A 22,847-nucleotide genomic window follows, 5' to 3' on the forward strand; every position below is an offset into this window, starting at 1 on the left:
TCACTGTGGCAGGACAGTCAGGATGTTAGTGATGGTCCATCTCTGACCGGTGCAGTCCTGGATGGCCAGCTGGAAACTGAACTCTGACTGTCGGCTCTCCACCAGCTCCAGACAACGCTGAGACTCAATGTTCTGGATGGATCCGCCCTGGAGATAGAGAGGAGATAGAAACAAGGTGAAGGAAACTAAACCAGTAATAACAAGGTATCTTGAATTACAAATATAACGTATGAGAAAGGACTGGTGCACAACTAGCCTGGCCAGTCCACACTCACTACAATAATATCAGAATATGAGTCTGGTAACACACCATTTGGATTTCATTGTACTCGTACAATGACAATAAAGACATTCTATTCTATTCTATTCAAATGTTGGCTGGGCATGAATGTGAAGACGAATTTTAATGTCAGGCATGAACACAGGTACTTAAAGTTGGACACTTGGGATCAGATCGCCCAGGTCGAATGTTAATGGAAGATCTGAATGAGGACAGAATAAAATGTTCAACAGAGGCTTATACACATTTACACAAACACTGTTTCGGACTGCTGTGTCCAGAAAAACCTGCTCGGTTCAGCCGGAAAACAAAATGTAAACGCAGAAACATCAGCTCATATAAAGAGCAGGACTTCATATCAATGTACATTCAGACAGAAACTGACCACGTGCTAAATGCAACGTACACAAAAGGCGACGTAGAACCTCAGTTCTCGTTCACAGTTTAACTTTATTCTTGCAGCCCTTCCTGCAGCTGCTGGATGGGCGCTGTAAAAAAAAAAATTACGAGCCACTTTACGGCGTGGCTTTCAGGCACAGCCGGTGTATGTTTGACCTTGTGTTCTGAATTTCACAGCCTGTAATCACAAATTAGAACCAGTTTAATACCACAGACAGATCCGTTTGGTCTCTGCTGTAGATTACTCTGGTTTAACACGAGCCTCGACCCCTTCCGTTGTGTGCGTGTCAAACGTCTTAGCTTCTTAAACAATCGTCCGGCACCAAAAGAGCTCAGTTACAAGGTGAGAGCAGTGATATGTTTTAACGAGACTGAGCCCCGCGAGAGAGAGGACTGAACCCATTTGTGTCTAACCGGCTTTAAGAAGGCTGCTCGGCTTTAAAATCAATATGCTTTACATCTCCTACGATTACACACAGGAATGACCATCAGAGGAGGCCTGAGGAGAGAGATGTGTGTGTTTCTGGACACGCTGCTAACGCTGCCTTCTGTTCTCCAGCGACCAACCACATAACAAATACAACAGCAACACCGTCACATTGAGCTCGAGGCGGTCGGCTCGCTGAGAAGATATCGATTCCCTCGGCTTGCTCGGGTGTCTGCGCACGGCTCTTTGCCCACGTATCGTCGGGCGATGTGTGGGCAAACCGCTGACATGTAGGAGTGATCGCTTCATGGATCAAAGTGTCGGAGCACAACGCTCAGGTCCTAAACATGCTCCGACGCAGAGAGGAGGAATCCGTCTTTCAGGACCCGTTCGCTGGTTTCACTGGATTCACAGCGTTTAACCTTTACATGCATTGATCCGAGGCTAATCTCTGTAACACCACACCACGCTGAGTTAGGAACTGAATTATATCCTGCTTGATTTCTCGTGATGGAACAGCTGAGCTTGATTAAAAAGATTCTTGCTGAAGGGTAGCTTTGTGTGAGGCATTTAGATAAAATTGAATAAAGGTCTATCTATTGTGACTTTAAATGACACAATCTCCTTGTTTGAAGTTTTTCAGATCTTGCTTAGTGTCCTTAACCCTTTAAAACCGCAGGCAGGCACGTTGACTTTGCATTACTGTAATTGCATCACGGTGTCCGGAAATATTCCAACAGTTTCTGGAATACAGGCAATACAAAAAGTGGACGTCATGACAGCTCCTCAAAAGAGAAGCCAAAGCAGGTGGAGCTCCCCCTGGTGGCTGGCTGCAGTATAGGTCCTAAGTCCCGCCCACTTCATGCATCTAACCCAATCACCAGTGAGTCTTACAGAAGTGTCTGCGGGTCAGACTCAAGCTCAGAAAATGGCGTCGTTTGTATCCCAGGATACTAGCATCAGTTTGAGCAATGTGGAGACACGTCGTCCATTTTCTGTGACTCACACTATGAGTGACAAAAACTACAACTCGGTCAGCACTGCCAGCCACATTGACCCAGAGTGGAGTGTCACTCAGGCACTGGAAGACCTCATTGACAGGATTGACTGTATTCCTGTTAGGGGTTTAACCGACTGGTCAACTGGTGATCACATGACAATAACAACATGGACGCCTCCTAGAAGACAGGTGAGGAGCCCAGTGGGTTGTTGCAGCAAACTAGCAGCAGTTCATCAAGTGTGTGGAAATACTTCACTAAAGATGAAGCCCATTCTACCGTCACATGTCAGTCCTGAAATACAACTAAAGTACTACTGCAATGCATCTGAAAAGGCTAACGCTAAAGCTAGCAGAGGAACAGTCCAAATCCTCTGGACAGCAGTCAGTTAACAACTTCACCAAACATCCTGTGGTAACAGAGAGAAGGAGGCTGCACATCAACTATTTGATAAAGTTATTAGACCTTTAGCTGCAGTACAGCTATCCCAGCTACATTATATTATCTTACAACACGCTGCGAAGTACTATTAAACACTATTGACGGTGCTGATTTATATACCTCCATAGCTTCTTTTGTGTGAGATGCTACAACGTGTATTCAGGTCAAGAATATAGATTTCATTGGTGCAAAGCATTACTTTCTTTACCGTAACGCCATCGACTAGTTGACGTCGACTTTAAAAAATCCAAAGTCACTCAACCCCTAATACGTATATAACACAGCAAGCCAATGCACTTGATTGGTCGGCGTGTCATGGCGCCAGAAGAGCAACAATAAAAGTTAAAGCCAGCTCAACCTTCATGTCACATGTCCCGTCTGACAAGTGTCGGGCCGTCGGCTTGTCGTCTGAGCAAAAGTGACCTAAAAGAAGAGTGAGCACTGAACTGATGTCAGTAAGTTTTGCAAAAACACATCTCTTAGTAATTGCTAATGTTACTTCATGTCATGTAGTTGTGCTACAAACAAGTTTTTAACCTTTTTTTCCTCCTCTGTCGTGTTCAAGCTGCCCAAAAATCACACAACAAATTCCATGCATGCGTGAACACTGAGGAGCTGTGTAGTGAAAGCTATGTTTGATTGATGACACAAAGCTTGTGTACCTTCAAGGTCTTATTTTACAGCGCTGCACAAAACACAATCATCTGCCACATTTTTTAATATATATAAATTTTTTTTCTGCACAAGCTCTGCACAACTGACATTTTCAACTTTTAGACTGTCTCCTGCAGTGGGCTGCTAATGGGACATTACAGCAGGAGGAAGCAATCACAGCAGTGTTCACTTGATGGGTCTTACTGCATACGGTACAGTAGGGGCAGACTTTAGATCCATTAAAGTAATCACAATGATCTTTTTTGCCTTCTCCTCCTGAACACGAGTCAATTGGCTTTCTCTAAGTGCGCGACCTCCTGAGTGACTTCCATCAAAATGTGCTGAAAAGTCCGAGCTCGACCCCCTTGAGCTTTCCTCGAGGAACCCAACGTGCAGAGGCTGAGTGAGTGCAAATTCACTCATGCGCAGATACATATATATATAAACGTAGACAAATATTTGGCATATTTCCACCACCATGTCCTCAGTTCTGCAGTGAGCCAGCCGGCCTGTCATTCTGCAGCGTGCAGAGTTGGAGTGCACTATTGATTCCCTGCTATTAAGGCGGGACCGGTAGTTAATCAGGCGTTCAGACGGCCAGTCAGCCAGAAAACCATCAGACAGACAGGCAGCCAGGCAGGCAGCTGGACTGGCAAGGCAAGCAATCTGTCAGCCAGACGCTCAGTCATCGAGACATTCACCTTAAAGGATTTGGCAGAGAGGAAGCATGAAGCGCTTGTGCAAATGTAAGTTTTTTAGAATCGAAACATGTTCGTGCTAAAGTGGAACAAATAATCCCTTCTCTGCAAACTGAGGCACTATATCGGTCAGAAATAAATTTTATCAATAGTTCTGCATCTGTATAACGATAGACTAGTCTGGGATGTCCAGTTTTGAAGCTCAATATGGTGGCTCTGGTTGCTGCCATCTTGGAAATGAAAAAATGTCAAAGAAGTAGAGCATGAGTGGACGTCAGACAGGCATGTGACGCCCAGGTAGGCAGCTAGCAACGTGTGAGGACACCCAGCTGTTAATCAACATGGCCCCTAATTATGCAAAACATTAAGCCTTGATATAATTTTAACAGCACGGTTCTGTTGTAATTCTCTTGTGAAGAGTAAAGAAATTGACTATAGAGGCTGTAGACATGATTAATTCTGCTGTAAAGTTGGACATTTTAACATGGAGGTCTATGGAGATTGACTCACTATTAGAGCAAGCATCTAGTGGACATTTGAGGAACTGCATGAGGAAAAACAAAACCATAAACCCTGCTGGTATTCTATTATATCAAGCTCATAAATCACTTTTAGTAATTTTTAGAATATAATAAAATATTATAATTATCAATCCACGGATTGTTATAGATTTATAAAAACTAGTTCAAACTAGTAGGCGATCCGTTTTTGAGTATATGCATATGCTAGCACTTTTGATGTTTGTAGCAACAATTTGAGAAATTTGAGAAACAAAATTATTTTTTTTTGTCCTGAAAAAGGTTTAAATTCAACACGTGCTTCTTACCATAGCAACCATAAAGGCCACTTGTGCCTACCCTCTGAAGAAGTTGCATAAGAACATAGTATAGATATTATTTTCAACATTTTCGTTTACTTTAAGCACAAAAACATCTTAGATTTAGGGAAGGAGCAGGGGCTGGGTTAAAAGAGATGACTGGGAAACAAACAACAGCCTCCCGTGTTGGAATCCAGCGTTTTGCTGACCCATCCATCCACCCCAACATAGCTGAATTCAATTTAATTCTTAAGAAAAATGTGAAATTCTGTCAAATTGCAAAATTGTATCAATGCTACCCCACGTTTTTTTCAGATTTCACCCATTCTTCCCCCATAGATTTTTCGTGCTGACTTTAAAGATCTTTTAAACACATATAAATTGTTCTCTGTGAGCTTTGTTGAACTGCTAGGGATAAAAAAAAGAAAAAAACAACACAGTCTTGCAAAAGCTATTCTGCAGAGAATGCAATCCTAAGATACTGAACTTCAAAGATTCATCCAACCACCTCACAAAACAACTAAATATCTTTTAAATATTTAAACACAGATGGTTCTTTCATACAACACTACACAAGCAGAAAGTAATATTCTCCGTTTGAAATGTGTCAGTAACTCCAGACAGTCATTTAATTTATAAGCTGAATTGAAATGTTAATGACTGAAGTTTTCAACACACGTTTTGTATTTGCCGTGTTCACAGCCTCTTAGAGAGGAGCTGATCATCTGGGAGGAATTATGAATGATTGATATTAGTTACCTGAACATGACTGGAAACTATTTTAGTAATAGTCTGGTGTAAAAAAGAAAGCGGGAAACCTGCACAAGAACCCAGACGGCTACGTTTGATCCATCGTCATTCACTTCACAGTCTGGATTCATACGATACATTGAGGTCAGTAGAAAGAACTGATGTTTCTCTTGATGTCTGAGCTTTGATCACGGCTGAACGCAAACAGTTCTCGCTCGGGAAGCCCTGACTGTTCCCGTCTGACGTTGTTCTCCGACGTTCTGTCGTGCAGCAAGTCAAAGTGATGATGTGCTCATGGTTGAACAAGGGAACTTTTGATTTAGCTACCTTTAGGGAAAGTGGACGAATAAAAGCAAGACAACGAAATAAAAAAGCCAGCGCAGAACAATTCACCTTCATCACAAGACACGAACATCAGCCACAACATTATGACCACTGACGAGAAGTGAATAACATTTAAACCATCTTGTGATAGTTCAATGTTCTGCCGGGAAACTTCTGGAACTGGCATTCATTGGTGTGGATGTTACTTAGACATGTAGCACCCACCTAGACCAGACCAGGCACCCCCACCCCATAGCAATGACACTCCTTGATGGCAGCAGGCATCCCCAGCAGCAAAACTCACAAAAACACGTTAGGAACAACTAAAAAAAACATGAAGAACAGCACAAGGTGTTGACCTGGCCTCCAAATTCTCTAGATCCCAAACTGATCCCTCCCCCACTAACAACATTCTGTTGCCAGACACCACAGGACACCCTTAGAAGGCCCGTGTCCATTCTCTGAGGAGTCACCACAAGGGAGGGACACCTGCACAATATCAGGAAGGTGGTCATAATGTTATGCCTGATCCGTGTATGTAACAAAATACTAGCCGCTGTTTTCTATCTCAGATTCCTCTTCCCTTCACCCTCTTGTTCTCTATATTGATGACAGCTCCCTCAGGGTCAGGCTCAGTTCAATATTGTAAAAGATCCACTCATCAATAATTCACCAACACTGACCGCCCGCTTCAAATGAAACGCTGCCTCCCTCCGTCTCCGCTTCTCCACATTCGCTCCAGTCCTCTCCAGCTCTGTCAAACCCCTCCGTGTTATCTTTTATTCTCTCATCCCGTCTTCCTCGGCTCAGATTCTGACACAAGTCCGCCGGCGTGTTTTTATTCTTTGTGCCTCCTTGCCCGAGCCTCCTCTCCGTCTGAGCTCCGTCTGAGCTCCGTCTAAGCGGGGGAAGACCTCTGACTTCAAAAACCACAGAGCTGTGTGTTTGTCGGCTGCTCAGCCTTCACTTGTGTTTCCACAACAGCATCCTCTTCTGTCTTTGAAATAATTTCTGCTGCTTCTGTTTCTGCTTAATCTACGTTACTGATTATATGTTTGGACAATTAGCTGGTTAACAGTGTCCAAAGGTCTTCAAGATGTTCCATCCAAGACTGGCGGAGAGTTGGGGTTTAAATATGAATATCTGTGAGTGTTGCCCGTCAGAAACAAGTGTAGAGTCTGTGTGGACAGCGGTGAAAGTTCTTGGGGACCAGATTTGTGTTGTAAATTGATTTGAGGACAGCAACGTCCACGTGTTTTAGCGGATGATTTGAAAGAGGACAAAAAGTACCTTCTCATTGCCGTCACCGCTCTCTGCTTTAGCGAAGTCAGTTTGAGTTCTCTTGGAGATATTGGTTCTCCAGTTGTATCTGAAGTTTCTAACTTAACTGTTCACACGGACATCTGATCAGATAAAAGTGTTCTATAGACCTTTATTGGCAAAGTGGTTCCGCTGCTGTGGAGTGACAAATGTGGAGGAAACATAATAGAAGAAGAAGGTTTTAGAAGATGTCTCCACGTCTCCAACGTCTCGGTCCACATTGGTTCCATCTTGGTTCATCTTTGTTTTTCTACCTCCATGTTTCTGTCCCTCACCTGATGTTTACCCCACGTGGAGCAGACATGCTCAGAGAGAATGGATTTATTCCAACCATTCTCTAAACATGTGGAACATATAACGAAGGAAGCAGCTTTTTAAAAGCTTTCTGTTTCGCTTGAAATATATTTGTGTGATTTAAGCGACAGGGAAAGAGACATTGAAGAAATAACAGTACAAGCACAAGTCAAAACTAGTCATTTCTGGACCTCATTTAACTCCACCAAACTTTTTTTTTGAAGAAAATGGAGTTCTCTTTTTTAAAAAAGCCCACAGGGACGTATCTAATGGGTTTCATCTCTTTGACTTCTGACATAAGTAGGAAGTGAAATTTCTGAATCTGGCCAATGCTAATGAGAGGATGATTCCCCTACCACCGTGCCCAGCAGCTGCACTCGAAGGATGGCGGGGTGGTATGGTTCTCTGAGGAGACAGGACGGTGGGCGAGGGAGATTCATTCTGCCGTACGGGACAAACCCGGTGCACAGACACATGTGGGAAAGCTTAAAAATGTCACACACAGGCCAGAGACGCCTAGGGCTCTAGCGCCTTCTTTAAACTAATTATCCTTCGCTCTCCGCTTATCTGTCACATTCGGAGACAACATTAAAAGTGTGAAGATTAAAAATAAGAGAGGGTTGTTAAAATTCAGAATCGGTGGACGTGTGAAAGCTCATTATCCGACTGAAATAGACGTGCTTTTAAAACCGCCTGTCGCATTAAATAGTGTAGAATAGAATGATCTCTGCTTTGACGAAGCCAGGAGAGGTGCCTCTTAGAGTCAGAAACAAAGTGGAGGAACAGAGGCACGACTCCCACTCAATTTTTTAGAAAAACAGAACAGACAAATCCTGGAGCTTTGGTCCAGCACGTAGAAGACGTAAGATGTTACAGCTACATATTAACCTGGAAGCCAGTCCAACTTACTGGTCTATATATTGTTTGTGGTGGAAAGATGGTCCACATGAAAATGATTTTGATCCACAGTGACGGATACAGCCGTGTAGTTCATACATGAGCGGTTTCCTGCACAATCAGGTGGGTGAACAAAACGTGGGCTGGTTTGGGGTCATTTGACTCTTTAATGCTGATTTGGAAGAAAACCATAGTCTAGTCGTCACCGACTAGTCTCTGATGACGTCACTAATAAAAACACAGTAGAAAGTAATGAAATCTATATTGTTAACCTGAAAACATATGCTGAGAACAGCTCATGCGCTACATACTGTGAGCTGTAGATATGTATAGCCTGTATAAAAACAGGCAGCACCCCAGCACCATCAACAGCATTTAATGAGATGGGTATTTCTCTGAAGCCTTCTCAGTGTACTGCAGCTAAAGGTCTAATAACTTTGTAAATAGTTGATGTGCTGTCCAGAGGATTTGGACCGTTCCTCTGCTAGCGTTAGCGTTAGCCTTTTCAGATGCATTGCAGTAGTATTTTAGTTGTATCTCAGGACTGACGTGTCACGGTAGTATGGGCTTCATCTTTAGTGAAGTATTTCCACACACTTGATGAACCTCTGCTAGTTTGCTTCAACAACCCACTGGGCTCCTCACCTGTCTTCTAGGAGGCGTCCATGTTGTTATTGTCACGTGATCAGTGACTAGTCGATGTGATGCTTAAAGTGTCAGCAGTGAAGTTGACAAACCGACCAGTCGGTAGGCCACATTAGGGAAAGCAATCTAGGTGGTTAAAGTGCTAAAGACATCTAATATTTTGGGCCATTTCGTGTACATCTGTGTGCAACAACACCAAAGCAAATTCCTTGGATGCACAAACATACTTGGCAACAAAGTCTTTTCTGATTCGGATCTTATCTTGGCGTTTTTTTGAACAGCTTTTGGGTTGGAAACCATCAGCTGTATCTGGCCCCACTTTACAGATAATCTGAGCGCCGTGGAGTTGAATTTGTTTACAACAAAATGTCTGCCATGAAGAAAGTGAGTTGTTTGGAGTCCGCTACCGCTATTAAGGTATTTGTTGAGTACATCTTAATGGCTTAGCACCAAATCTTTCCTTACGCTGAAACTCATCCCATAATGAAATCCAGATGGAGTGTTACCAGACTCACATTCTGATAAGAGCTTAGTCTGGTTATACACCAGGCTAGCTACATACAGGAGACCAACTAGAACATCTAAACAAAGGACCTGAAACGGATAAAACATGTGCACAGCCGGAACTTGTTGTGTTGGGCTGAGTGTGGCTCGAGTGGCTCACCTGAGAGAACGTCCAGGTGAGCTTCATGTGCTTGGTAGCCGCGTAGCTGCACTCCAGCAGCCTGGGTCTGCTGTTCACGTCCACCAGACACTTGTTGTCGTCGTCGTCGATGGTCGGACTCAGCACCCCCAGGTGAAGCTGCTGGGAGCTGGTGTAGTACACGTTCTGCTGGAAAACAAGAGGCAGGCAGTGAGGAGAAAGGACTTCACGATTCACAAATCTAAGGATCTTGTAAGTATTTAATAATCGAGTAGTTAGTTATGCTGCAATAGGCCTAGGGTGTTGGGGGACGATGCACTGAGCATAGGTCCGGATTCAGATCTGCTGACTGGGGACTGGATCCTTGCTGCACCTTCCGACCGACCTTCAGCAGTCACAGCAGAAATGGAGATTCAGATTCAGACCACGCTACGTTTTCCAACCTTCATCAGTCCAGTTTTGGTGTTTTTATGCGTCCACTACAGACTGCAGATTTATATTCTTGGCTGAAGTGTTCTTTTCGACATTTCATCCCTTATTAATTTAATTTCACAGGAGGATGATTTTCCAACACTCCAGTTTCTCTGGGGTCTGCCAGAGAGAGGAAGGAACCGTAAACCACAAAATTAAATTTCAACATATCTGTCTCTGCAACCTCGCAGCCCAAAAGTGAACGCGAACAACTGCTCTCTGCACAAGCAGGCAGTCCGCTTGAATGCTGAATGATTTCCAGCTTACTAAGCTGTCGTAGGGATGGCATAGTAAGCTTCACTTGATTGCAAAGACATAAGCTATGATGAGTATAATGTAAACAGTAATATACCTAGAATAAGCCCCTGAGGAATCCCTTTTCTGACGGCAAGTTCATCATCTTTTTTTTAGACAATTTACACCAACTATCTTGACCATAAACATCTTCCGTCCTCTCTTCAAAGCATGCAGAATTAAAGGCAGTAGATAATTAAGATGGTGCATACTCCTCCAGTCGATTATAAAGCAGCTTTGCAGTTGCCTATATTCACAGAGGGTTTTGTAATTAGCAATTAGCTGCAGGGAGTACCGCAACTAGGCTAATTTTTGAATGCTAAATATATTGTTTTTATTTCACCTGCAACACTTTATTTTCAGGCCTTTAAAAAGCATTTCCATTTTTAATGTGGCAGAGAAATAAACAGACCACCTGTAGCTGATCTAATTAAGAAGAAAAACAAAGAGGAAAGAAACTGAGGAGGAAATATTCAGTGGCAAAAGATGAAGGGGGGAGAATAGAGGTCAGGACAAAAAAAAAAAAAAGATCCTAACTAAATATTAGCTGAGGAGATTCTGCATACCTGAACAAGAAAACAAAAAACAAAAACAAATCACAAGGACCTGGTAATGAAGGTGAACGCTGGCCCAGTTTTGAAGCCTGCAAAACATCTCAGCGAGGTAAATCAGACACACACCTTAAAGCGGTTTGAAATTTCAAACCATGAAGTGAGACGCGCATTTCCCTTTCTGACAGAACAGAAGAGGATGAGGCAAAGAATCACAGGCAGCCTGACACGAGTAAAGAAAATGAGGAGGATCAAGGTCGACACGAAATCCAAACAAGCAGAAAAAGTTCAAGATCAAGGAGCAACAGAAGAGGAGGCGCCGAAGCGACGCCGCTAAGAACAAACGGAAACTCGGGCTGAGTGCTCTGAGTGTGTGTGTGTTTGTGTGTGAAAGCTCGGAGGAGGTAATTGAGGAGAATGATGACCGTCTTGCGGGAACAGGACATTTCTAGATGGGAGCCATTATCACAACGCGACGCGGCCGCAGAGCTTTTAAGCTGCTCTTTAAAATCTCCCCAAAGACAGAAGACGACGGCGTGCACTGATGTGGGGGAGCATCATGCGTATGAGTGCAAACGCTCGAAGAGGGAGAATTTGTTTGTTTCTCTGCGTGCACGTGCGCTAATAAGAGTGATTAAAGCTGCATCTGTCAATCGAGTGACGCTCTGCCTCCAACAGTGGGCTTAATGCTATCTCCTCGCCTGTCACGGCTACTTAAGACCGTTAATAGAAGGATTAACACAGTGCTGTGTTCGGCAGATAGCAATCTCTCCTGACAGATGCACATATTAACAAGCGTGGACGGAAGAAAGCCTGTGAGAGAGGGAGGCAGATTTTCTGGTGTTTAATGTCTACCTACAGCAGATGACATTTTAATCTGGGGATGAAAAAAATAAATCTGAGCGTAGAAAACTTCATCTCGTCTCGTTCGTTTGAAGTTTGCATACTGAATGCACAGGCAAAAGTTGTTCGGTGTGGACAGCGCCAACACTGTACGAACTGGAAAAACATGTGGAGAGGAGGCTGCAGCTCGTATGCAAAGTTCAAAGACCCCTAGAGGCATTCATCACATCCTGAGAACTACACATTGACAAGTGAGCTACTCATGTACGCCCACGTGGATGAGTGTCAGAGCATTGCAAGGCATTCTGACGATTATTTATTTTTTGTTTGCACAAGGAACATTTGGCCTGAAGTTGGAGTGAGCTGAAAGGTCAAGGGGAGATTTTCATTCTGTGACAAATGAGAGCATCGGTGGTTTCAGCATTTCCACAAATCCCCAAAGCTCTTGTGATTGCAAAGAAACTTCTGACTATGCAGGAGTGTGATGGGGTTGAAGGGCAAAAAGGCTCCATAGACACGGGTGGATGGTTGGGTCAACAATATGTGGACGATTAATGTTCATTTCCTAAACCAACTGGAACCAACGGCTTCCTGAGGGTTGTCTTAGGGCTGTGACGTGCCACCAAGCCACCGTGTCCCACACTAGACGGGTCCCTGTCGCTGGGTTTTGTCTGATTTCACATGTGGCATCGACGACAGGGAACCATCTGAGACGTGTTCAGACCTTGCAATGACATCTGTCCCGGGGAATCTGATTACAAGTGACCAGCATAAAGTGCAGGCGTGAAGACACCCATGACACTTTGAGATTGCATTAGAGAGATCTCTGACCACATGTGGAGGTGGTCTGAGACACATTTGACCTCATTACTTCGGTAGCGTGAACACGCAATGAGTCCTGGGTCACATTGAAGACCACCTACTCAACAGGGGTTTTGCCTCATTTAGTAAATGATCACATAAAAAGGAAAAACAGCCGTCAGTGATGTCTGTTCATTAGTAACCAGAGACCTTTAAAATATTCTGTCCTTGTAGCTGCTAACTAACTAAAGAAGAAATAATTAAACAACATATTTGACATCATGGTGCGTGTAGAAGCTTCCACAGAGATAAATAACTTAATGTGCACGCCCAAGTCATGATGCTGTGGTTCTTAAACAGCGGTAGAGATCCATAAGAAACAGTCGTCGTTCAAATATTCTACTCAAACAATGTCGGAGTTTGTTTGCATACAGGGAGAGAAACTGAGGTCAGATTTAGAGAGCTGGCTGGAGACGAACGTGGAGATGCATGATAGTGCCAAGTGTGATCACACATACTTAAAGCTGCGATCAGATTGTCCAGGACGGATGACGATGTGAAGTCTGAACGGGGCCTCTAAATGGTCAGGAACTCCAGACTCAAGGTGTAAAAGGGGGTGAAACTTTTTGCAGATTGATGTTGAGACCATGTTGTAAGTGGCTTACATCTGGACAACCTCCCCTGTTTAGAAGAAGCCACCTGGATGAGCGGTGAAACATCTTTAAGAAAACTCAAACAGTTGCTTTTGTTTGACGGCAATGAGAAATACTTTTTTGATTTATGATCTAAGGAAGTGCAGTGGGTTGCAAACATGTGACTCCATGGTGCCAAAGCTGCTTCTGCAGGAACACAGCGGCACTTGAAGAATATGGAATACCTTCATTAGACCATCTTCTATTCTGCAGCTAAAGGGCTCGTCCGGGATTTGAACCCGGGACCTCTCGCACCCTAAGCGAGAATCATACCCCTAGACCAACGAGCCATGTTCAACAACCACATCTGCTACGCTACACCAGACATTGACATTTTGATTGAAAACACTTTTAACTGAAGTGACCTCTTGTATCCTAAGCGAGAAGCATACCCCAAGACCAACGAGCCCTGACCTATCACTGAAGCTTCATATTTGTATGTTTAAAAAGGGCAGTGGGCTGCCCAGGGAGCAGATTAGTGGTTTCTCAAGGCACCTTAAAATGTGAGCAAAACGACATGGGGTGGGGGTGGGGCGCTTCTGTGAACACTGCTCCACAGCTCCCCTACAGGGCTCTGAACCCAGGACCTCTTGCAGCCTAAGAAAGAATCACACCCCTAGACCAACGAGGCCCAGAACCATCCCCTGTTCACTGAAAGTTTGACTGATATCATTATTTATATTACAAGAGGTTACCAGGGCAACCAGAGTCTGAACCATCCCTTAGCGACCAGCTGTCAGCTAGCTCTATGAGTCGACAGAGCTTATATGACCAAGAGTAGAAAAACACTATTACACTTGCTTTTCTGTCCATCCCTTCACTAGTCACGATACAGTTGACCCCTAATTACACCAAGCTAAGAACAATCTAACCCCCCCCACTGCACTGGCCGTGCACAGCGGACATCTTTCCTCGGCGTGAAAGCGACTCGGCTCCGTCTGAGGCTTCCGGTGAGCTTATTCCTGACAGCTAGGGATGTAGTTAGACGGGCTAATCACCGGTGTTTCCCTCGGCCATCTGCTGCGGCGGGGAGGAGACAACGCACACAAACACACAACAGCTGCAAAGTTGTCCCAGAACATAATGAACATAATGAAGAGGTTTTATCTGGACGAGTGGAGCAGACAGAGGAAGGGGAGGGGAGTTTGTGGCTCCAGAAAAGATGTGATTTATAGAAAACAGAAAACGACTTTCTAATTCTAGAGGGAGAGCACTGATCAGATTGGTTCCAGGTTTAATGGGCTTACAGTTCATTGTAAAACTGTAAACTGATTACTTCAGTGCAACGACAGCCATTACGATATCTCGTCTTTATCGACTTTTAATGACCCGAAAATTTAACCGGCAGGCTTCGCTGTATATTCTCCTGCAGCTCACGCCTTTTGCATTTAAGAAAATAAAGTTGAAAGTTGTTTGAAACCCCCCACCATGGAGCTCCCGTAGCTGACGTCACCCTCCACCGGCAATCACAACGCCGCCATATTGGCAGGAAAGTTGCGCTTTTCGAATTACTATTCTAACTTGTCCTTGTATCAGTTGGATCCAAAAATGTTCGACAGCTGTTGCGCCCCAGGATGCCAGAATAGTCGGGGACAAGGGAAGGGGGAAATCGTTTTAAAGGATTCCCAAAGATCTCGCAAGACTGCAGAAGTGGTTAACTACAATAAAACGAGAAAACTGAGCGGTGGGATCCCTCAAGAAACGGATTTGTCTTGCGTAGTGATCACTTTATATCAGGAACAGAATCCAGTGTTTTCCAAGTGTAATGTCTTGTTTATTTAGCATGTTTTTAACACCATGTCCAACAGATTTCTTTTCATAAAGGCAAGTTAGGCTAATGTTTATAACATGAATTACAAAGGGGTGTTGCTCATTCAGCACTAAAACTACTCAACTGGGGATAAACAGTTACTTGTTGTTGTAGTTACTGTCATGAACGTCCTCAGAAGAATTCTTCAATGTATGCTTTCAGTGACTCTCTGGAGTAGGATGAATGAAAGTTAATGAGGTAGTTATATATGTCTGGATACTGTAGATCAGCAGCCGGCTGTTTCAATGCCCGAAAAAAGCACACGATAAGGGTCCGTGATATATAATCTGTGGAGTTTTGCCTTGTACTGGTCGATTTCTATCTGTTTAAAGTGCGCAGTAAACTCATTGGTGGTACATGGATATGTATAAAGACTGAATCCACTGGGAGGACGGGCCAGAAGGCTTTTCTTTCGCGCTGACACACACAAACATGTTCTCACACATCAATTTTGGCAATGGTTAAAAGTTTCATAAAGTCCAGTAATTGGTTTTCTCTGAGTTTGTCAAAACTTTGGTAATTACTTTGAGTTTTCTCTGCCTCAAACCGACTCCCTGGTGAAATCGCGCCATCTTAAATCATTAATGCACACCAGACTCTCTCCCAAAAATGATAAATCGGCGTCTTTTAAAGCCTCTTTATGGGATGAAAACTCGCCGTCGGAGCATTGGAGGAGAGATTTGTCTCCTCTGTGAGTGAAGAGGCCGAGTTTCAAAGTGTAATCTTTGATTAAACTTGTCCGGCTCTTTATCAAGGCCTGTTTTTTTCTCCCCCCTCCCCGAGCCACTTGCAAACATCAAATTCTGCTGCAAGATTTCCTGCAGCTTGTTCATTTCTTCCTGAACTTACAAGTTCAATATCCAAGTAATTGTCACTGTGTAGACGCACAGGCACGCCAGTACACACACTTACACACTCATATTGCTATACTTGGGAGAATTCTTGGTGTCAAAGTATAAAGAAATGGCACAACAACAATGAAGTCACGTCCTCAAATAAGATCAAGAAGAACGGCACTTTGCACAGAAAGTCTAACAGGTCCTCACAAAGGCAGGACTACACACCCAGAAACACACACGCTCACAAATGCCTCCCCGGTAAACAGCCTCAGAGGTCTAATTTTCAGACTTTATTGATCCGGCCACAAACCAATCTTCTTTGCAAGGCTACACCAATATTGAGGCACAGATCAGATTTCTATTACCTGCTTAATTTCCACTGCAATTTCTCGCTACTCGCTCGAATAAATATCGTCACCCCGCGCCTCCTGCACTGGCCTGAGATTAGCCCCGCCGATTCGACGGCTGCATTCATTTCTGAAATTGACCAAATGGGATGCAGGCTTGTTTATAAAGAGTCGAGGATGTGTGCACAGCTGGTGGGTCCAAAAAAAAATTGGCTTCTAGACAATTTCAGCATTTAGAAGAAAACACAGATTACAAGAACACTATGGATTCGTGTCGTGACGCTTATTCTTGTGATGAAACGCCCGGGTCAGCGTACTTGTAGGATTTGCAGAACTATCGACCAACCGTCACTCAGCGTGCTTTCTTCTGGAGAAGCTGCAGAAATGTGACTTTTTCTACATTTCTGCATGCAAATGACTCAAAATATCAGCGGGGTTTCACACAAGTCCTGAAAGTAGACAAAGAGAACCCAATAAAACAAATGAAACTATAAGATTATATTTGTTTATTCGGGAAAATGAGCCAATATTACATATGCAGTTGAAGGGGAATTACCGTTTTTTACAACCTGGACCTTATTTCTGGCATAAAATATGATCGTTTACTCACCCATATAACTTTGGTGTCATTTGGAGTCATTCGGACGATATTTAGATCCGCGTATTTCCATATAGTGGGAGTGACTGGGGCACCGAAACGCAGCCTCTAAATAACGCATTATCTGCCGCGAATCTCGTTCATTTCACCAATATTTTGTTATCGTATGCTAGTAGGTCAATCTACAGACCCTGGATGATGATAAGAGGTAGTGCTGGACTCAATAGCGTATCATAAAAAACTACTGGAGAAATGAATGAGTTTCGTGGCAGATAATGCGTTATTTAGAGGCTGTGTTTCGGTGCCCCATTCGCTCCCACTATATGGATATACGCGGCGCTCCGCTGGATCTAAATATCGTCCAAATGACTCCAAATGACACCAAAGTTATATCTGTGAGTAAACGATCTTATTTTATGCCAGAAATAAGGTCCAGGTTGTAAAAAACGGTAATTACCCTTTAATTTCAAGGGCAAATGTGTTTCCATTCAAGATGCTCATCAGGCCGGAAAATGTGACAAAACCATCTCTAAAGAGTACTTCAGCAGCTAACGTGAGTATCTATCTATCTATCTATCTATCTATCTATCTATACTTCGTGTCGTTCTGGAAAAACAATAAAAAATACTTGAAATCTTGACATGCTCTGTTGTTATTTGTATTTTTTTTCTTCTCCTTTCATGCTCCTGTTCTTTGTCCCGAGCCTCAATCCCTGTGATCACCAAGACCTTCAGGTTCAGGTTTTTTTTTTTTTCCAGCTGACGCCACTCGAACGCAGCACGGGGTCGATAGCTGGGGTCATTTACCGGCACGTCTGGAAAAGTGCTTTTCCCCCTGAGCAGGTGAATTACCCCGGCTGCAACATCTCTCACTCTGTTTGTCTGACTCCTCGTCTGAACAACCTTCTCACCCCCCCCCCCCCCCCCCGTCAAATGGCTGAAAAGGAAATTGAGGAACGTTATGCATCGTCGACGCTTGACAGTTCATCAGGTATTCAAGGCCACATCCGTCCATCCGTTCACTCTGAAACGGAATGATTCTGTTCAGAACCAAGAGGACTCAGAGGTAATCTGAAAGATTGGATGAATCACAATAAAAGGCTCTGAATGGGGAATAAGAAGGGCCTGGGGGGGAGGGAAATAACATTACAAACCATACTCCATATGAATAAAGAATAAGGAATGAGAAGCGTTAAAGTCCTGATAGAAGACCCGAGGAGTGTTGGGAGTCTTTGATGTCGGCTACGATGAGCTTCCCGCTGCTTCTCGCCCTCCGTCCTCAGGCTGCGATTCGCTGACGTCTTTCAAACACGACATTTTCCGGACACGAAGCGAAGAGCTCCAGATTTTAACACACAAGCATCCGAGGGAACGTGTTATTGTTTCACTGTGTCAGTCTGAGCAGGGTGAGTCACAGAGGCCTGAAATTTCATTAGGCTAATGCAAGGATGGGAGGCTTACCAGCGAAACGTGTATGAAAATATCCATTAACCGGGAAAGATTAGGGCTTCATCCATTATATGGTAACGCTCTCTAATCCCTCTCTGACTATCACAGCAGGTACAGCATAGATAATAAGTTCCACTTCATTTTATGTGCAGCGTAACGTATGTATGAACCTCCCACTCAAAAAGCCCAAATATGTGGAGTCTCTAAAGTGATTAGTTCCGCCCGCTGATCCCGTTCTGTGTAATGATATTCCGCCGCTATCTCGACTCATCCCAGCAAAGCCCCTAAATATCCCCCGTTATCGGAGGACATGCTACAGTGCAGCGGGTGAATTATGGCTCCATTCATTTTCTCTTGGATGGACAAGCTGGAATTGCTGGAGTCTGAGAGAATGAACGAGCTTTTCATTGACCGGAAACAAGCGAAACACAGACTGGGAGAAGCAACGTGCTCAGCTTTGAGGACGATTACGTCTTAAAAGTTGTCAAAACAGCTGCTCAGATTTTAAAGCATCGACACTGAATGATCTTTCACTCCTTCTGAGCTTCACAGGATCGGATCGTAAGGTTGTTAACACGTTTAGGACGTTAGGAAGTTGTAGAACATAAAAGAACGTGGGATGGTATGACACTACCTACAGGAAAGAAGATATGACTTAATAAATATAGGGGTGATCCTCAGATTCTGGATTTGAGGAACTGGATGGAATATACACCGATCAACCACAACAATATGACCACTGACAGGAGAAGTAAATAACATTGACCATCTTGTGACAGTTCAGTGTTCTGCTGGGAAACTTCTGGACCTGGCATTCATTGGTGTGGATGTTACTTAGACATGTAGCACCCACCTAGACCAGACCAGGACCCCCCACCCCATAGCAATGACACTCCTTGATGGCAGCAGCCATCCCCAGCAGGATGCAGCCTGACACAGACACACACACAAAAACACTTTAGGAAAGGCTTTATTGAAGGCAAAAATGTAAGAATTCATGGGGCCAAAGCAATGATGCTTACATAGTCTGTACAAAAAGTGGACGCCATGACAGCTCCTCAAGAGCGTCTGGCTGCAGTATAGGTCATATGATAGAGGATCATCAGGTGAGGAGTGCCCAGGAGGGTCAGAAATGGCACAAGGTGTTGACCTGGCCTCCAAATTCACTAGATCCCAAACTGATCAAGTATCTGTGGGATGATCCACAGAGGCCCCTCCCCTCAATTCCCCTCATTCTGTTGCCAGACACCACAGGACGCCCTCAGAAGGCCCATGTCCATTCTCTGATGAGTCACCACAAGGGAGCCCTGCATTATATCATAATGTTATGGCTGATCGGTATATGTATCCTCTACTTAATGTTTGCCCTCAAGCAGATGTGTCCCCCCCTCCCACTGTCCTGTCTTGAGACAATTATTATTGAGGCTATATAAATAAAACTGTCTCGAATCACTTTGGGCCGCCTGCTCTGCCAGAGGCTGAACACAGTCACCTGTCCTCTCCTCCGTTTGCCAAATTCCTATTATTATCGTGACAACTTCCCACAAAGTATTAAGCTGCCAGACACAATTTAAGCAAAAAAACTACTGGCAAACTCAGAATTAAGCTTTTCATTGTGAAGAGAATAAGCTCAGGACCGCCGGCGGCAGCCTCTCTTACTTCTATTACTCCTGTTTAAATAAATAAATAGAGACAGTAAGGGGAGATAAAAATGCACTAACAACTCAGTTTCTTTATCGGCGCCTGCTGATTGTGTTGTCTCCAGGAGAGAGAGAGAGAGAGAGACGACACGGGAGGCTGGGAAGACAGGAGAGGCGGCGAAGCGCAAACACAGCTGTTTCTGCGGCTGATGCCGTATTTACCGAGCGTGACCCAGAAAGAAAGTTGGATGTCTCCGACGTCAAGGCGCCGGTCAAAGCTATTAACTTTACTGACAATGGAGGCGAGGCAGGGAGCATCCTCGGCGAGCTCTTCAAGAGTCTAGCTCAGATTATGCGAGCCCTCTTTTGTACAAGGCTGACAGTTAAATATGAATTTTTAATTTTGTGCGGAGCTGCAGAGCGTTTCAAAGCACTGAAAAGTGGAAAAATACGCAGTCGCATTCCCTCGGTTTATAAATTGTTGTCCTTCAGTCTCCATTAAGGGGGCAATAAGTGCAGCTTTTATTGCCTCTCTGAATTAAATGGCCTTAAATCTGCAGCGAGGTGATAGAGCTGTTGATTGGCCTCAGTGACTCCAGCATAACTTTGCAGATATTTCAGCTGCAAAAGGATAAAAAAAATAAAAAAGTTTCCCCTTGACAAACAGACGCAGCACAAGACGGATCAGGCTTATTATAGCTCGGTGATATATAAGCCACTTTGCTAACATTTCATTCTAGATCAATGGTCTAATTAGCTGACCCACTCATTATGGAAATACATGCCTCCACAGCTCAGCATCTCAGCGTCACTGACGCACCCACGGCTCTGAAACTAATCTAACTAACAGACCTTTGTCATGGCAGACATCTTGACCTGTCAGAGTATAGGGGAAGCACAGATGTATTAATGATGGCTCGGTCCCAGGAAGCCATGAAGAAAGGAAACAAAAGCAGATTATCCACTAAATAGAATGCGTTAATGCACCTAAGTTTTCCCAAAATCAATAATCCTTCAATAATTTCATACAAAGAACTATCATTATTTGAGCTTTTCTTTTGGGGCTGAATGTTGGTCTGGTGCATAGACTGTATATAAATATGGACAATACATCCCCACTTCCTGTCATTGGCCAAACTGACACTATTTTCCTGGGGATACGGACGGTGGCATCTTGCAACTTTGGTGCCAGGGTCTGATCAGTACGAGTCCGAGAGTGGAGCCACGTGGAGCAGCGATATCGATGCCCCGCCCACACTTCCTCCAGACTCACTCGCGTTTTTGTTTAATTAATACTACGCTCTGCTCTACCTCCGCCAGTTACAAGGAAATGTTGGATTATACACTGTGTTTGTTTTTAAATTTTTAGTTTTTTACAACTCTCACAGAGCGGTTGGCATGGCAACTGGTGGTCACCATTATGTCACATCCTGTTTCTATAGCGTCTAATAACTAGCTAAAATGAAACTTATCCAAAAAATTCACACTTGAACATTCATCATCATTATATTAACTACCTAAAATGACAGAAACCATCCTTGAAAAGAAATTATTTGACGTGTATTTTAGTGTTTTAGTTTGGCCCAAGTCCTGCCCACTAACATGGAGGAGGTGGAGCCTATGACCTATACTGCAGCCAGCCACCAGGGGGAGCTCTACTTGCTTTGGCTTCACTTTTGAGGAGCATTTCTGCCGTCCATATTTATACAGTCTGTGGTCTGGCGTCACTCTTTTAGGAGCTGACTATGCTCCTGCAAAGATCTGTCGGGCCAATCAAATCGTTTTGTTCAATCAAAGTTCAGATAAACCAATCGGTGGGCACAAATCCAGTATTCAGCAGCTCCCTTTCCACAGTGTAAATATGTTACTGTGGTGTTTATCTGTTCGCTCCACCGCCCCCGGAATAATCAGCAAAACTCAACTCATGCAACTTTAACAGCTGGGCTCGTGATGTCAAAATACTTCCATAAATAAGTGTTTAGAAACGAGACAACACGCCGACTACACAGCCTTTTAGTTCTAAAGAGATCACAGAGGCCGATCTCGCTAATTTCTGCTGCTATGATTCAATTTAATGCAACTGCCTGCTCTTTCTAAATCCCTCATTTGAAACAACAAAAGGCTGTGAATCGGTCCAATTATCTGCTGCTGACGAGCTCGCCTCATATCTCCCTGTGCGATCGGCCTTCATTGGTGTTTGTTAGGTTTGAAGAGGCAGAATGAAAACCCACTGACCTGAGGCGTCATACCGTGACAGAGGTACATGATGGGGACGTTGTCGGTATCGGGTCCCTGGTCCAGGCACAGGTCTTCCCTCAGACTGTTCTTCAGCTGGAGACATGGAGGAGGAGAAAGAGGGAATGTGAAAGTGTTTTTCATCTCCAGCCATGATAAGACTTAATGGATTGGTTCTGCGTGCGTTTGATTAGTGAAGGTAGAAAAAGAAAACACACATCAAAATCAAATCACTCGAAGCAACAGAGCCAAGAAGTCATAGATTTTATCACAATATGTCACTGGTGGAAAACCTTCAATAAAAACCTAGCTGAAGATTGGCGAGCACAGCCTGAGCACTGGGCAGCCATGCAGGCGTTAAGCGGTTGGCAGCTCTGATCAAGGGCACTTCAGCCATGGATTAGTTTGTGTGATGGCTAATATGCTAGCTCCACATTAGCCTGGAAGCTAACGGAAATTTTACACCCACACTTTTACATACCTGCCAACTTTTCAAAAAACCTTGGAGTGAGATTTTGTCGTGGGTGACCAAAATTATGCTGTGAACGCAGTCACACAAATTGGTGGCTCAGATATAAGATAATTGGAATTAATTTGATGCTGTACCCATGTTGTACCCTGCATTCTGGTGGTTTGTGGGGAGGTCCAAAGCTGTTGATAGGGGCAGCCCACTGAAGATGGACAATACTGG

The 22,847-nt window shown here is 44.0% G+C and overlaps 1 protein-coding gene across 1 annotated transcript in view; it reads right to left on the reverse strand.

Moving 5' to 3' along the window:
* Positions 1-22,847, reverse strand: part of LOC311495481 (polypeptide N-acetylgalactosaminyltransferase 18-like) — a gene marked incomplete at both ends in the record, with an annotated part of 147,420 nt that continues 124,573 nt past the window's right edge. The window contains 3 exons of the mRNA XM_084554941.1: positions 1-147; positions 9,609-9,776; positions 22,157-22,252. Coding sequence (XP_084411067.1) covers positions 1-147; positions 9,609-9,776; positions 22,157-22,252 — 411 coding nt within the window. The remainder of the gene's footprint in view (positions 148-9,608; positions 9,777-22,156; positions 22,253-22,847) is intronic.

The sequence above is a fragment of the Chelon labrosus genome (assembly GCF_963514085.1).
Source record: "Chelon labrosus genome assembly, chromosome: 11".
Taxonomy (NCBI): domain Eukaryota; kingdom Metazoa; phylum Chordata; class Actinopteri; order Mugiliformes; family Mugilidae; genus Chelon; species Chelon labrosus.